Source organism: Daphnia pulicaria, chromosome 6, assembly GCF_021234035.1.
Source record: "Daphnia pulicaria isolate SC F1-1A chromosome 6, SC_F0-13Bv2, whole genome shotgun sequence".
Taxonomy (NCBI): domain Eukaryota; kingdom Metazoa; phylum Arthropoda; class Branchiopoda; order Diplostraca; family Daphniidae; genus Daphnia; species Daphnia pulicaria.
The window spans coordinates 13,304,458-13,317,058 of NC_060918.1; the positions used below are offsets into that span (position 1 = coordinate 13,304,458).

Sequence of the window (12,601 nt, forward strand, 5' to 3'; positions counted from 1 at the left end):
TGAGGGAGGGCGATTGCACAATAAGGGTATATAAGGTGGAAAAATAAGGCCTCTGTGGGTGGGTCATCACGTTTATCTGAAAAACATCTGTTATGACGTAACTGAAAAATGGTTTCGATAAATAAATAATCCTGTTTGTCATAATATTATTTTACCTTATTCATCGCGTTATCAGCAGATTTTCATCACTTGAATCGTCTTTTAACGCAAGATATATGTGCACGCTTTACGGTAACTACCCAGATCTGTTGCGCACTCGAATCAATCTAGATCACCGTGAACGAAACTCTTTTGGTTTAATCAGAACTCCTAGGCTGCCACCACCAGCTACATTTATGAATATGGGAAGCTTCAAGTCGACCAAAGTGTTGATATTTCTCAACTTTCTTGCATTCAATTTGATTCACGGTCAGTCATAATAATTTCTATAATTAAATCCGGTGTCTTTATGTTACAATTTACTTGTATTACAATGCGCAGGACAAAGCGATCATACACTTCAACTGTATGATGGAGCAATGAATAGTCCAGGATCGTGGATAATAATCAATAATTACGTTGACAATCTTCAAAATTCCGCCTTCAATGACCTAGCGTCTTCTTTCTGTGTTGTCCGGGGCATGTAAGTATGATTGTATCAAATTGCAGTTAAGAAAACAAAAAGTGATTTTCCACTCCTAATATCTTTGTTATTATTATTTTTTTTAGATGGCTTATGTATGAAAATCCTAGTTACAACAGTAATTTCTTGGGAGCTTCGGCATTTTACTGGGGAGAAAATTATTGCCAGGATTTGCCGACAGGTTTAAACAACCAGGTGTGTAAATCAGGAAAAAAATGGTGTCACAACGTATATCTGTCAAGTTTAGTGGAAGTTTTCTTTGTTTAGCTGACGGGCGGTTACCTTGTTTGTGTACACAGCGATAGCTGAATTAGGATATGCAAGTCGGAAAATGATAACACTAATAAAGACAATTGGTTACTCAGGTGTCATCAGTCCGCTATGCAGGATCACCCTACAACTTCCAAGCTGATGCGCTAAATGTATATCAAGTTGAATGGTTTCAATCATACGAAGCATTCACCGCTAGTGATTCTCTGGACCTTAGTCCATATTATGGTGAATTATACTATTAGATTATTTATTTATAGACCTATTCGACGAATAATCAAATGTAATTTAATAGGCGGTTCATTGATCGTAACTGGGAGAAGTTATTGGACCATATACGAGTAAGTCATAAAGTCACATCCGTAATTTCCAATTCGATAAAAAGCGTCATGCTTTTTCCACAAAACAATTTCCACTTGAAAGTTTTCCTCGTTGTTAATTGCTGTAAGACACACAGAGGAAATTAATGTTTGGATCTTCTATTTGCGCTTTTCCTCTTCCACCATTGAATTAAAAATGTATATTTCTCTAAATGTTTTAAAAAACCTTTCCCTTCTGCTTTTTCAGTTCTCCAAATTATCAAGGCTATCACGTTTGCGTCACACCTGCAGACATCACTTACGCTTATCCAGGATTTTTCGCTCAAGCTTCTGAATTCGGTTTTAGCGGTAGAGGTCAGTAGTAGTCGATTTGAAAAATAGTCTAGATTGAAGTACTCAAAGTAATGACATTCCTTTGTAGTGATTCGCAGTGCACGCAGGGGCTGCTGGACAGAAAAGGTGTTCCGACCTACAACGGTTATGCAGCCAGATCAGCTGTACACCCGAAACTGAGAGCAGGCTGAAAGGGTAAAATATCTTTAATCGACGCTGCCTGTATTTTATTTTAAATCTTTACTGCAATAAAATTCGACGTCATAAAGTCATTAATGTTACCGACTAGTTCGTTTCTAAGTAGCACATTTCCAATTGTCTTGTGTACTCCATCTTCTACATTTACAATTCGCTCAGTATTTTAAAAGCACATCAGCATTTGAAATCCATGTGTATGCCAATTAGTTTTTTGCCTAAAATGGGATGCACAAATTGATGAATAATTTTGAGGTTCATGGGGGCTTGTATTTGCCATAATTACAGAACGCATGTGTACGTCAAGTTCGGTTGCAAGCAGTCAGAAGGTACAACAATCTACAGAAACAATGAGCATTTTTCTGCCAAGAAGGCACGGCACGACTGGATTGTGCTTTAGTTCGAATAAGTTGACGCCAACACAACAGTCAGAATAGACCAATTAAGTCCATTCATAGCACAGCCAAACAACTCAAATCATTCGATATTTTTGTGTTCTGATTCTGTAAGGAATTTTCCGGTCCCCGCAATAAGCTATCCATGTCAACAGTCACCGTTTTTTTGTTTTCCTCTCTTGTTACAAGACAATCTTCTAAGCCTCTTGTCCAGCATGGGTGAGAGTATCTAAAACGATTTTCAATGCTTTCAGCTTCGATTCTTCCATGCCAACTTGTTGAAAGTGCTCTAAATTTAACAGCCCTAGGTCCGATTTCAGTGCTGTGGGAGCAGCGATGATAGAGTTGCCGACGTTGTGAACGAATGCCGACCACTGACCTCTTGTAAGTTCGTCTGAGCATTTCGGCATCAGTTCGGTCCCTCGACACAAAATCAAACTTATGAAGTCGAGGCCCACCTATAACAAACAGATTGTTAGCATTTTAACTTTGATTGCAACAACGAAAGACAAATAGTTATTCATAGTTAGATACCAACCTTGGCGGATGTGACACTGGTGTATCCACTGTTCTTCTGAGCTGCATCAATCAATCGTGCCATACTGACAAGACCTTGAAGATCTTCTAGCGAAGCCAGTACGTCATTCACCAATGGTAGAAAACGTACAAGAACATGGTCGATATTGTCGCGCCGAATCAAAATAAGACAATTCAGCAAAATCGTGCGAACAATTAATTCTTGGAATTGTGGTGAAAATCGATTCCAAGCCCGAAGAATCAAAACCTGTTAATCCAGATAGAGCGAAAACAGAATTTTAGGTTTGATTTTAATTTTCTAACTGAACAAATTTTTGGCACATGCCAAAAGATTAAGATACATATTTCAACCAGAAAAAAAAATCTGTACCTTTCCCTTCCTGACGAGCATAATCTGTTGAAGCCGATCTCCAGCCGACAAAAATGATTGGAGTTTGTGTTGATACTCGATGGTGGCTTGATGATGAGGACCAGGTTCCGTGTCTTTTGGTAGCGATTCGACTCGCATTTCAGCATCTTCTAAGTCAAGCAGCCAAACGTACATCTTTTCAATGTCCAGCAAAATTTGTTTGAATTTCCTCATGTCCTTGACGGCCACTTGAGGATCCTGACCCATTTCGGGAGTTGATTGGGATATCGTGACATCAATTATACGACGAGGTGCCGTGTATGTTACAACTTGAAGTTTTCCTAACGAGTTAGCGAATTGGGTCGGTGCGTAAGTTCTAGATTCGACTTTAGCTCTATCATGCATTATGAGCTTCGGCCCCTCGTTACTGTCACGACCGGGAAGTTTCCCAAGACATCTCAATCGAAGCACGGTAAAGTAGTAATCTTCAACATAGGGATTATCCGATATCAACTGATTGATCTGAATGCTCATCAACCATTGCTTCTCTTTAGTTGACATCAGTCCATTGTAGTCGTCGTAGTTTTCAGCAGCAAACGTTTGTCGTTTCTCATTCACATGGCTTTTAGATGCATCATTTGAAGACGGGCTTATCTGATTAGTATTTTCGTGATTTCTGCGATTCCACTGCGAATTTTGTTGGTGAGGCAATGGAGCAGGACCATTCGATCGTGGCAAAGGCATTGGTAATGGCATGTGCATAGGATGCGGCATTGGGGCTCTAACAGGTGGAGGTAAAGACATGCTCATAGGTGGAGGGAGCCTTAAATATGACTGAAGGTGCGGAGGGGGCATCATTCCAATTTGCTGCGGTGGGTGTGCTCTTGTTAACTCAGCTTCAATTTCTTCCACCGAGCGAATCGATCCCGAAGGTAAAGGTCTGTTACTCAATAAATTTCGTTCGAGTTCTTCCATTGTCAGTCGTTTAGGTTGTTGTAGTAAATGTCGTTCGAGCTCTTCAACAGTCTTGAATAATCCCTCCTGAAGCAAATTATGCTCTCTGATTGGTGGAACTTGGTTGCCATTAGAAATCACAGAAACAACTTTGGGGCTTCCCTCGGAGGATTTTCTTATATCTGAAGGTTGTGTAGACCATATTGATGGTGTCGAAGGGGATCCAACAATGTCAGTGTTAAATATGGAAGACTGTGGGGACATCTGTCCAAACAACTAAACAAATGGGAAAATGCAGAAACAGTGAGTTCAGCAATTTTCTTGTGACAGAAGATGAAAAGATGAAATATGTAGTACCTTATTTTCCATTCGAGAATAGTTAATAGGCCTAGAAATAATGGTGTCAATGTCATCATCGTCCAATAACATTTGAGAAACACTGGCTGCGACATTAGCAGCATCCTCATTGTCTGCTTCAAATTCAGTGTTCCCACTTTTGTCGACTATAGCATTCCTCAGATGAACAGGCTGTGGTCCAGGATAAGCAGATTCTTCAAAGTCATCCAAGGTATATTCCACATTGATTTTAGAATTATCATGTTTAGGTATTTCCCCAAGATACTCAGCCAATTTTTCATGTTCTTCTTCCCAGTCATCATCTAAACAAAATTATAAGTTAGGTGAATACCAAATGACCAGTTATTGTTTATCACCAACCTGCATTAATGACACCAAATGTTTCATCATTTAAGGCATCATAGGTGTCTTCAAGTTCAACATCGCCAATCTCTTGCTTAGGACCTCTCCTGACAGGCTACATGCCCATTCATTGAAATAAAATATTATAATATAATATCTTCCAAGGCACCAAATACTGAATTTTTAAATTACCGGCAAAGAAGTGTCAAAACCAAAAAATCCTCCGTCTTCCATTCTGCTGAGAACGTACCAGGCAGCATGAAGGGGATAATTTGATTTAAATGATTTAGTTCCCTTTCCTCTAAAGGATTTAGGAGTTTGACGAATCGTTAAGTGTGTGTAGAAGTTGAAACGAACCGAATGATAATTTTTCTGCTGATCTAGTGTGTCAATCGAATACCTTATTGGAACTAAGATTCGATAGTTACATGACTTACATCTCGTACGGAACTACCATCTAGCGGATGTTTTTTCTGTGGGTTTAGAATAGTAAAATCAGGCCCTCGACCTACCTCCTACAGCGGATTGCAACCAATTTATCTAAAAAAACTTAATTCTAAAAATTATGAATAATAAAATGATAAATCTTCAAAGTTTACATAAAAGTCTGTTAAAATCCAACTTCCGTAGTTGGATCAACGTTTAAACAGACTTTTATTTACATTTTTTTTTCAATATTTTTGGATGCTAGTTAGCTAAATTTTCCCTTCATCAGTTGCAGCAGTTCCCAGTTCATGAAAAAGTCGCGTTCAATCACAGACGCCATCGTTCTACGACAACTTTTGTAGGTTGAAAACAACAAAAGTTCGCCGGTTTCTTAAAACATTATTTGACGAAGATTTTTGGAAAATGACGAATGAAAATGGCCGGGTAAATATATGTGGATCAATAACATGTCATTTCACTTCTTAACCTGATAGTTAAAACACATTTCTATTCTGTTCCACCAAGATTTATTTTGACCTTTATAACTCTTTATTTGTTTACATGTAAATTTTGCAAACAGAACTCGACCCCACCACCTGGAGTTGATGGAGAGGAAGAGCCAGTTTTGAAATATCCGAGACTGGATCTTGCAAGTGGTATAAATAATAAATTACTGATATCCTTTGTTTTTATTTGATGTTACATAGTATTTAATTATTTAAATATGGCTATATATTTACTGTATAATTTCACTTGCATGAAGGTACAGTAAATTACTACTGACTTTCAGGATTCTGTAGCCTCACCAAACAAAAAAAATATGCCAATTTGTTTGTGGGTTGACAGGGGAAGGGAACTTGATTTTCTTATGGGAGATGATCAAGTGTAGAAGAAAAGTTGTATTGACATTCCATAATTGGTTTCCACTTGAGGAAGATTTTTTTATTTGATGTTTACGTTTTAAATTATGTTATGATGAAGTTTGAAACCAAGATATAGGAACTCGTCTGAAGATAATGCTTTTTATTCTTTTTTGTCTCTTTTTTCTCTTTTGGATCCTTTGATTCTCCTGCCCTCCCCTTTTTCATGTTTTTTTTTACTCCCTTCCTGTGACAAATTTTTTGCTTCCATCGTGCCCGTGGGTTAAAGTGTACCGCCGATCATCGTCAACCAAATGACCGTCCCCTGCATTCTCACACACTATAGCCGCAGTGCCCACATCAGGGGCACGGGGTAAAAAAAGGCCTTCTAAACCATGTGCCTTGTCCGTTTTAAGGGACTTTTCGATTACTGTATTTATACACCTAACCATACTATTTATTTCCCGTTCATGGTGCTCTCTTATCGACCTTTCAGTTTTACATCTTATCGTTGTGCGTTCGCAATTTATCCATGAAGTGCGGGAGCATATTGTCGAAACAAATATTAAATTATGATAATTCTCAAAAATTTGTTCTTAAGTGAAACTTGAGAAAGTTATTTTAAAAGACAGACAATATGCAATCCACTGTAATGGCAAACGTCACACCCTAATCATGTTTCTCTTTCATTTGAAGAGGAATATGGTTAAATCAAACGTGTTCTACCGAATTCCTAAACACCTCTCTTTTGCAGATGGAGGGCTGAGTGATTATCTCCCTGGACCTATAAAAGATTTAGACCAGACTGGACCTTTAACAGCCGGTAAAGATCGAATTTATTTTCATATCGTTTAAAAATGAATAAGTATTAATACAGGGAAATATTTTTCTTCTTCATGGAAATAGGATCTGGTGCCCGTCGAGATATGTATGGATCTACTCCTCCTCAACTGACTAGTGAACAGACAGAAGCTGTTAGTCGAGCGAAACGCTACGCAATGGAGCAAAGTATCAAAATGGTTTTAATGAAACAAACACTCGCTCACCAGCAGCAGGTATGAAAAATCAAAATGTTAGTTTCACTGTTAATTTCAACTGTTTAAATCGGACGAAAATAGCAAGCCAAATCCCTACAACGCCACCAAGCCCTAGTTCTTATGTGCAGGTATGAATTTGCATTGTAAAATAAGAAAAAAAAATCTAAATTTTTATGGATTTCACGTACAGAGTTTATGTTGGAAGCATAAGTTTCGAGTTGCGCGAAGATACTGTACGACAGTCGTTCCATCCCTTTGGACCCATCAAATCTATTACTATGTCATGGGATCCCATAACTCAAAAGCACAAAGGATTTGCCTTCGTTGAATATGAACTCCCTGAAGCCGCACAATTAGCTCTAGAACAGATGAATGGCGTGGTGATTGGAGGGCGAAATATTAAGGTGAGTTACGATTCATTTTGAGTATTGCTCGTATCGATGGTCAATCAGCAAGTTCTCTACAGGTGGGACGCCCAAGTAACATGCCACAGGCTCAGCCTGTCATTGATGAGATTATGGAAGAATCACGTCATTACAACCGCATTTTTATTGCGTCAGTACATCCAGATCTGACAGAAGAAGATATTAAAAGGTATTGTCTAATTTTTATGATGATGAAGATATGTGATAAATTAATAATCGTCATATTTTTTTAGTGTTTTCGAGGCATTTGGTAAGATCAAAATGTGTCAGCTAGCTCAAGGCCCTGCTCCTGGAAAACACCGTGGTTATGGTTTCATTGAATATGAGACCACTCAGTCAGCCCATGATGCCATAGCATCTATGAACATGTTTGATTTGGGCGGTCAACATCTACGTGTGGGTCGGGCTATAACGCCCCCTAATTCGTCTGTGGTAACGTCCTCTTATTTACGAATGGTTTATAAATTTAATTAACTACAACAACGCAACTTTCTGCAGAACCCAAATGCACCTCCTCCGTCTGGACAGTTGCCCACGCAGGCCGCTTTAGCTGCGGCTGCTGCAACTGCACGTATTCAAGCTATGGATGCTGTTGCCGGTGCTTTATCGGGAACTGGAGGGCTTCCTGGATTAGGTTGGTTAAATCGTTCTTTACTACAAGAGTTTAAGAATTCAAATGATAAACATTCATTATTATTATTTTATTTTATTTATTTTTATTTTAGCTGGTCTCTCTGCTCTTCTTAATCCAACATTAGCAACTGCTGCAGCTACCCTGACTACAGCTCTAGGTCTGACATCACCTGCCCTTGCTGCCGCGGCGGCAGCAGCCTCCAATTTAGCTATACCTCCTCCGGGGCTGGCTATCCCACAGCTCGGTGCTCCAGCTCTACCCCTGCGACCCTCAGTCGTCTCACCTGCTCGATTAACAAGTGCATGAAAATTTTTTTCGCGTCTTTTTAAAACATATTGATTTAATTGATTTACTCTTGAGAATGCATTAAGGATCAAATAACAATTTCTTTTAATATTAGGCCAACATGTAGTAGCCATACCACCACCTACCGTAGTGACTCCCGTTTTGGCCACTGGTGGTTTCAGCAATACTCCACCCATCCAGCAAATTCAAATGCAGCAAATACCGATAGCGAATCCTCAGGAAATTTTGCGGAAAGCACAGGAGGAAGCTAAAGTATGTAGTGTTTATTAGTTTCAGCCTCATTAACAACATGTAACAAATTACTTAATGCCAGGTTAAGCAGCAACAAGAAGAGATTAAGCAAAAACTGTTGGATGAAGTTGAACCACAAACACTACAACAGCAAGAAAATATATCAATTAAGGGTCAGTCTGCTCGTCATTTGGTCATGCAAAAATTGATGCGCAAAGCGGATGTGAGTATTTTTTTTACGCTACAAATAGTTTGAATTCACGGTAATTACTGAACATATTTTAACTTGGTTCATTAATCAGTCTCGAGTCATCATACTTCGTAATATGGTTGGTCCGGAAGATGTTGACGAAACTCTTCAAGAAGAAATCACCGATGAGTGTTCAAAGTAATTCCCGTTATGGTACGTTAAAAATTGACGAATTCTAGCTTTTCTTTTGTAGGTTTGGGAATGTTGAACGAGTGATTATTTATAAAGAAAAACAATCAGATGACGATGATGCTGAAATAATCGTTAAGATTTTCGTTGAATTCACAGTTGGAACAGGTAAAATCGCAAAAAGACTCGGTACTGAGCACTTCTATAACGTTTCTTTTATTTTACGTTGCTTCAGGAGCTGAAACAGCGCGGGACTCCCTGAACGGCAGGTTTTTTGCCGGTCGCATGGTTCGATGTGACATTTATGATCAAGCTCTTTATGAATGTAATGATCTTTCCGGATGAATTTGAGTTTTATTTATCATCTTCCAATCGCCTCTTTATTTTATGGCTTCAAGTCTGACCTTTTGTGTTGCACTAACTCTGCATATTTCCTACTGTGTTTTCGTGTGTTATTATGACTGCCCTGTGGTTCGAGTAAGAAATAAAATATTCTGTAGTCGCCAATTCAGATTGCAATATTATTTACTTAATTTGTATGAAAACATTTCTTGTACTGGGTGATATTGCATTCACTTCTGTTTGATCTTATTGTTGCTGTGTACTCATCACGCCGTAAATAACTTGATGATTTTGTAAAGGCCTTCTTCAAGTTCTTCTTTCTTCAAGCTTTCCCAACTAAAATCCCAGGTATACTTCACAAAAGAAAAAAACGCTCGGCAGATGGCGCTGGAAACACTGGAAATCTAGTCTAACAATCCCAACATGTCCCAACTAATTTTCTCCATGAATAATCTGCGTGGAACGCGGACGGTGAACAGGAAAGGTTACGAAAATGTCTTCTCCGTCCCGCCCAAAATCTCCACACGGAGTTGCTCAAAAGAAAGACGACAAGGAAGAAAGTTTTTGGGATAAAATCGGAACTCTTGGAAGAAAAAAGAAGATCAAGGAAGGTTTGTGTTTTATTTCAAGTAATAATACTACTAGCTATAAGTTTGTTTAGTTCCAATTTTCTATTATTTATGTTTACCTCCCACTCACATTTCTGTTCTACTACATGTCCTAATATGGTCATTTGAAAATCAGTTGCTTGAAAGGGCGATTAATTTCACATTTTCGTGAAACATTTTGATAACAATAATTTGTTTTGATTTAGTTTATCAGTGTTGTACAGTTTTGTATTTCATTAGACTAGTATACAATGTTACTCAGTGATTAAATTACAACATAATTGTTAAGATCTAATTAAGTTTATTTTTACACAGTACAAGAAGTTCAAGAAGAAGGGAAAAATGCCATTGATTCACCAGGCAACCCCATGGCACCTTCCCTGCCACCTGAAGAATATGCACTTGGTAACTTGTTGATATCATTTCATGGTGGACTGCGGTAAACTCATTCAAATGTCTGACAAACTCACAGAGGAAAATGAAGAAAGGTCTATGGTGGAACCCAAATCTATGGAGGATATTAAACTGAAAGCCTTAATTGCTGTTCTTGTTGATTGGATCAATGATGAACTTGCTGAACACAGGATGATTGTTCAAAATGTCGATGAAGATCTCTATGATGGACAAGTACTCCAGAAACTGCTAGGTAAATAGTTCTGTTTTTATATATTGTCTTTATAGAGTTTTAGGATCTTTAGATGATAAGATGTAATATGATAACTGATATAAGATAGTAATAAAGCAATTATATGGTTTCTTTCAGAAAAACTTACTGGCCAAAAGTTAGATGTTCCTGAAGTGACACAGTCTGAAGAGAATCAAAAGCAAAAGCTTAGAACTGTTCTTGCTTATGCAAATAGAGTAAGTTAATAATTTAAAAAAAAATAATAAGTCAAGGCAATCATCCTTCTCATGCTTAGTAATCTTATTTCATTAAAAATTGATTCTCTCCGTCAACTTCAGTTTTAATCTGTGCATATATCTGTAAATATGCGTAGCATGAACAGTGGATACCTTTCAATTTTAACAATGTTCATAATTTATTCATAGGTTTTAGGCCTAGGTCGAACATCACCTGCCCGATGGAGCGTAGAAAGTATTCACTCTAAGACATTAGTATCCATACTTCATCTACTGGTATCATTAGCTCGTCAGTTTCGAGCTCCCATCCGGTTGCCCGAAAACGTTGTTGTGAACGTGGTTGTGGTTACCAAAAAAGATGGGGTCCTTAGCCATCGTATTGTGGCTGAGGAAATAACATCCACTTATGACGACCTTGGTGTGCGATGTGAGAGAGATGCATTTGACACTCTATTTGATCACGCTCCTGATAAACTACAGGTATAGTGTAATTAACTTTTTAAGAAATTCTTGAAATGATATGTATAAAATTTTTCTAATTAGGTTGTGAAGAAATCGTTGGTGACCTTTGTCAACAAACAACTTAATAAAATCCATCTTGAGGTTACGGATTTAGACACCCAGTTTCATGATGGCGTTTTTCTTACATTGCTGATGGGAATGTTAGAAGGGTATTTTGTACCTCTTCATGAGTTCTTTTTAACGCCTAAAGATTTCGATCAAAAAGTTCATAATGTGGCCTTCGCGTTTGAACTAATGCAAGATTCAGGTCTACCCAAACCTAAGGCTCGCCCCGAAGGTAAATATTTTTAGATTCTTTTAAAGATTGTAATTAAATTTGGCTTTGGTTTTTATAGACATCGTAAACCTGGATCTGAAATCAACCTTGCGTGTTCTATACAATCTGTTCACTAAATACAAGCATGTCAACTAGTAATAACTTAATTTTTTAGAGAAACGTACACAAACTTGCTCTAAAGTTTCTTCTGACGCCATATGACTGATATAAATGCTGCAATATCTAAAGCTGAAAAATCCTTGATAACTGTTTTTACATTGAAATAATGTCTTGAAAATAACATAGTTTAAAATATTTCCTTTTTCACGCACATTTTAAAATGAAATTATGCTTTCCATTGTTAATAAACCATCTTTCCAAATACTTTGGTCATTGGCACAGTATGTATTTTATTTTTAAAACTATTATCAACCATCTACTTATTGTTCCTGAATAATAAAAGTTGCTTAGAGACACGTATAAATATAACCTTCTATACTTTAAAGATTCGTTAATTTTGATTGAAATAGTCGCTAACCAAGTTAGATTCATGTAAAGGTCATCCAGATAAGCATAAGGAATGGGCGGAAACGGGCCAGACTAAAGGTGTCCTTTCTTGCCATGACATTCACATTTTTCTTAGAAATAGAAACTTATTAAAAAACAGGATTCTACGCAGTCCCAGTTTAGGCATAAAGTTCAGTTACCTTACAGTGCAATGAAGCGGTACAAATTTATAACGGAGTCGTGGAAACGACAGGTAGAATTTCTTTTGTTTCAAGGTAGACTTATTTTCGAACATGGTGGGGTGGAACCCTAAAATATATTTTTAACATTATATTTTAATAAATACTATTTTCTTCCGCCTTTGCGGCCTTTGATTGAAAGTAAGATTTATGTGAGCGCAAGCGCGAATGACGCCTCACGGTCACGGAATAACGGTAGCTAAAAAAATTATCTGGTGCAAATAATTTCCTTTTTTAATTCTCTGCCAAGAATTCAGGAGGGAGGAACGTATAAGGCATTAAGGTGATAACTGA

The 12,601-nt window shown here is 37.7% G+C and overlaps 4 protein-coding genes across 7 annotated transcripts; 3 read left to right on the forward strand and 1 right to left on the reverse strand.

Moving 5' to 3' along the window:
• Positions 1–203: 203 nt before the first annotated feature.
• LOC124344512 lies at positions 204–1,817 on the forward strand. The gene is made up of 7 exons (XM_046798072.1): positions 204–408; positions 481–622; positions 709–817; positions 988–1,120; positions 1,188–1,233; positions 1,460–1,566; positions 1,634–1,817. Exons 1-7 carry the CDS (start codon positions 216–218, stop codon positions 1,723–1,725), a joined length of 822 nt encoding a protein of 273 aa, XP_046654028.1. The 5' UTR covers positions 204–215; the 3' UTR covers positions 1,726–1,817.
• A 171-nt stretch (positions 1,818–1,988) lies between these two features.
• Positions 1,989–5,133, reverse strand: LOC124344504 (protein PAT1 homolog 1-like). Its single transcript, XM_046798059.1, has 6 exons — positions 4,867–5,133; positions 4,693–4,789; positions 4,333–4,634; positions 3,043–4,251; positions 2,674–2,919; positions 1,989–2,593 (listed from the first exon to the last, which is right to left on the reverse strand). Exons 1-6 carry the CDS (start codon positions 4,906–4,908, stop codon positions 2,333–2,335), a joined length of 2,157 nt encoding a protein of 718 aa, XP_046654015.1. The 5' UTR covers positions 4,909–5,133; the 3' UTR covers positions 1,989–2,332.
• A 236-nt stretch (positions 5,134–5,369) lies between these two features.
• On the forward strand, positions 5,370–9,479 carry LOC124344507 (poly(U)-binding-splicing factor half pint-like). Of its 4 annotated transcripts, XM_046798065.1 has the most exons (16): positions 5,372–5,544; positions 5,681–5,756; positions 6,250–6,333; positions 6,715–6,783; positions 6,867–7,015; positions 7,079–7,125; positions 7,188–7,401; positions 7,464–7,591; positions 7,656–7,854; positions 7,921–8,056; positions 8,148–8,354; positions 8,457–8,614; positions 8,676–8,816; positions 8,896–8,981; positions 9,037–9,140; positions 9,208–9,479. In XM_046798065.1, exons 5-16 carry the CDS (start codon positions 6,887–6,889, stop codon positions 9,315–9,317), a joined length of 1,659 nt encoding a protein of 552 aa, XP_046654021.1. In that variant the 5' UTR covers positions 5,372–5,544; positions 5,681–5,756; positions 6,250–6,333; positions 6,715–6,783; positions 6,867–6,886; the 3' UTR covers positions 9,318–9,479. The 4 variants fall into 4 exon arrangements, with proteins under 4 accessions (XP_046654020.1, XP_046654019.1, XP_046654021.1 ...); XM_046798064.1 differs by having other exon boundaries at positions 5,370–5,544; positions 6,250–6,783; XM_046798063.1 differs by lacking the exon at positions 6,250–6,333 and having other exon boundaries at positions 5,370–5,544.
• Positions 9,480–9,748: 269 nt separating this feature from the next.
• Positions 9,749–11,945, forward strand: LOC124344509 (beta-parvin-like). Its single transcript, XM_046798069.1, has 7 exons — positions 9,749–9,925; positions 10,238–10,327; positions 10,395–10,568; positions 10,686–10,783; positions 10,973–11,263; positions 11,327–11,582; positions 11,641–11,945. The coding sequence occupies exons 1-7, from the start codon at positions 9,808–9,810 to the stop codon at positions 11,715–11,717; spliced, it is 1,104 nt and encodes a 367-aa protein (XP_046654025.1). The 5' UTR covers positions 9,749–9,807; the 3' UTR covers positions 11,718–11,945.
• The last annotated feature ends 656 nt before the right edge of the window (positions 11,946–12,601 follow it).

Coding starts and splice junctions, on each gene's coding strand:
- LOC124344512 (XM_046798072.1), top strand. CDS start 216: ATGTGCACGCTTTACGGTAACTACCCAGATCTGTTGCGCACTCGAATC. Junction 818..987: donor CGACAGGTTTAAACAACCAG/GTGTGTAAATCA, acceptor TTGGTTACTCAG/GTGTCATCAGTCCGCTATGC. Junction 1,234..1,459: donor AGTTATTGGACCATATACGA/GTAAGTCATAAA, acceptor CTGCTTTTTCAG/TTCTCCAAATTATCAAGGCT.
- LOC124344509 (XM_046798069.1), top strand. CDS start 9,808: ATGTCTTCTCCGTCCCGCCCAAAATCTCCACACGGAGTTGCTCAAAAG. Junction 10,328..10,394: donor ACCTGAAGAATATGCACTTG/GTAACTTGTTGA, acceptor ACAAACTCACAG/AGGAAAATGAAGAAAGGTCT. Junction 10,784..10,972: donor TTCTTGCTTATGCAAATAGA/GTAAGTTAATAA, acceptor ATTTATTCATAG/GTTTTAGGCCTAGGTCGAAC.
- LOC124344504 (XM_046798059.1), bottom strand. CDS start 4,908: ATGGAAGACGGAGGATTTTTTGGTTTTGACACTTCTTTGCCG. Junction 4,790..4,866: donor GTTTTGACACTTCTTTGCCG/GTAATTTAAAAA, acceptor ATGGGCATGTAG/CCTGTCAGGAGAGGTCCTAA. Junction 4,635..4,692: donor ATTTGGTGTCATTAATGCAG/GTTGGTGATAAA, acceptor AATTTTGTTTAG/ATGATGACTGGGAAGAAGAA.
- LOC124344507 (XM_046798063.1), top strand. CDS start 5,524: ATGACGAATGAAAATGGCCGG. Junction 6,784..6,866: donor GACTGGACCTTTAACAGCCG/GTAAAGATCGAA, acceptor TCATGGAAATAG/GATCTGGTGCCCGTCGAGAT. Junction 7,592..7,655: donor ACAGAAGAAGATATTAAAAG/GTATTGTCTAAT, acceptor ATATTTTTTTAG/TGTTTTCGAGGCATTTGGTA.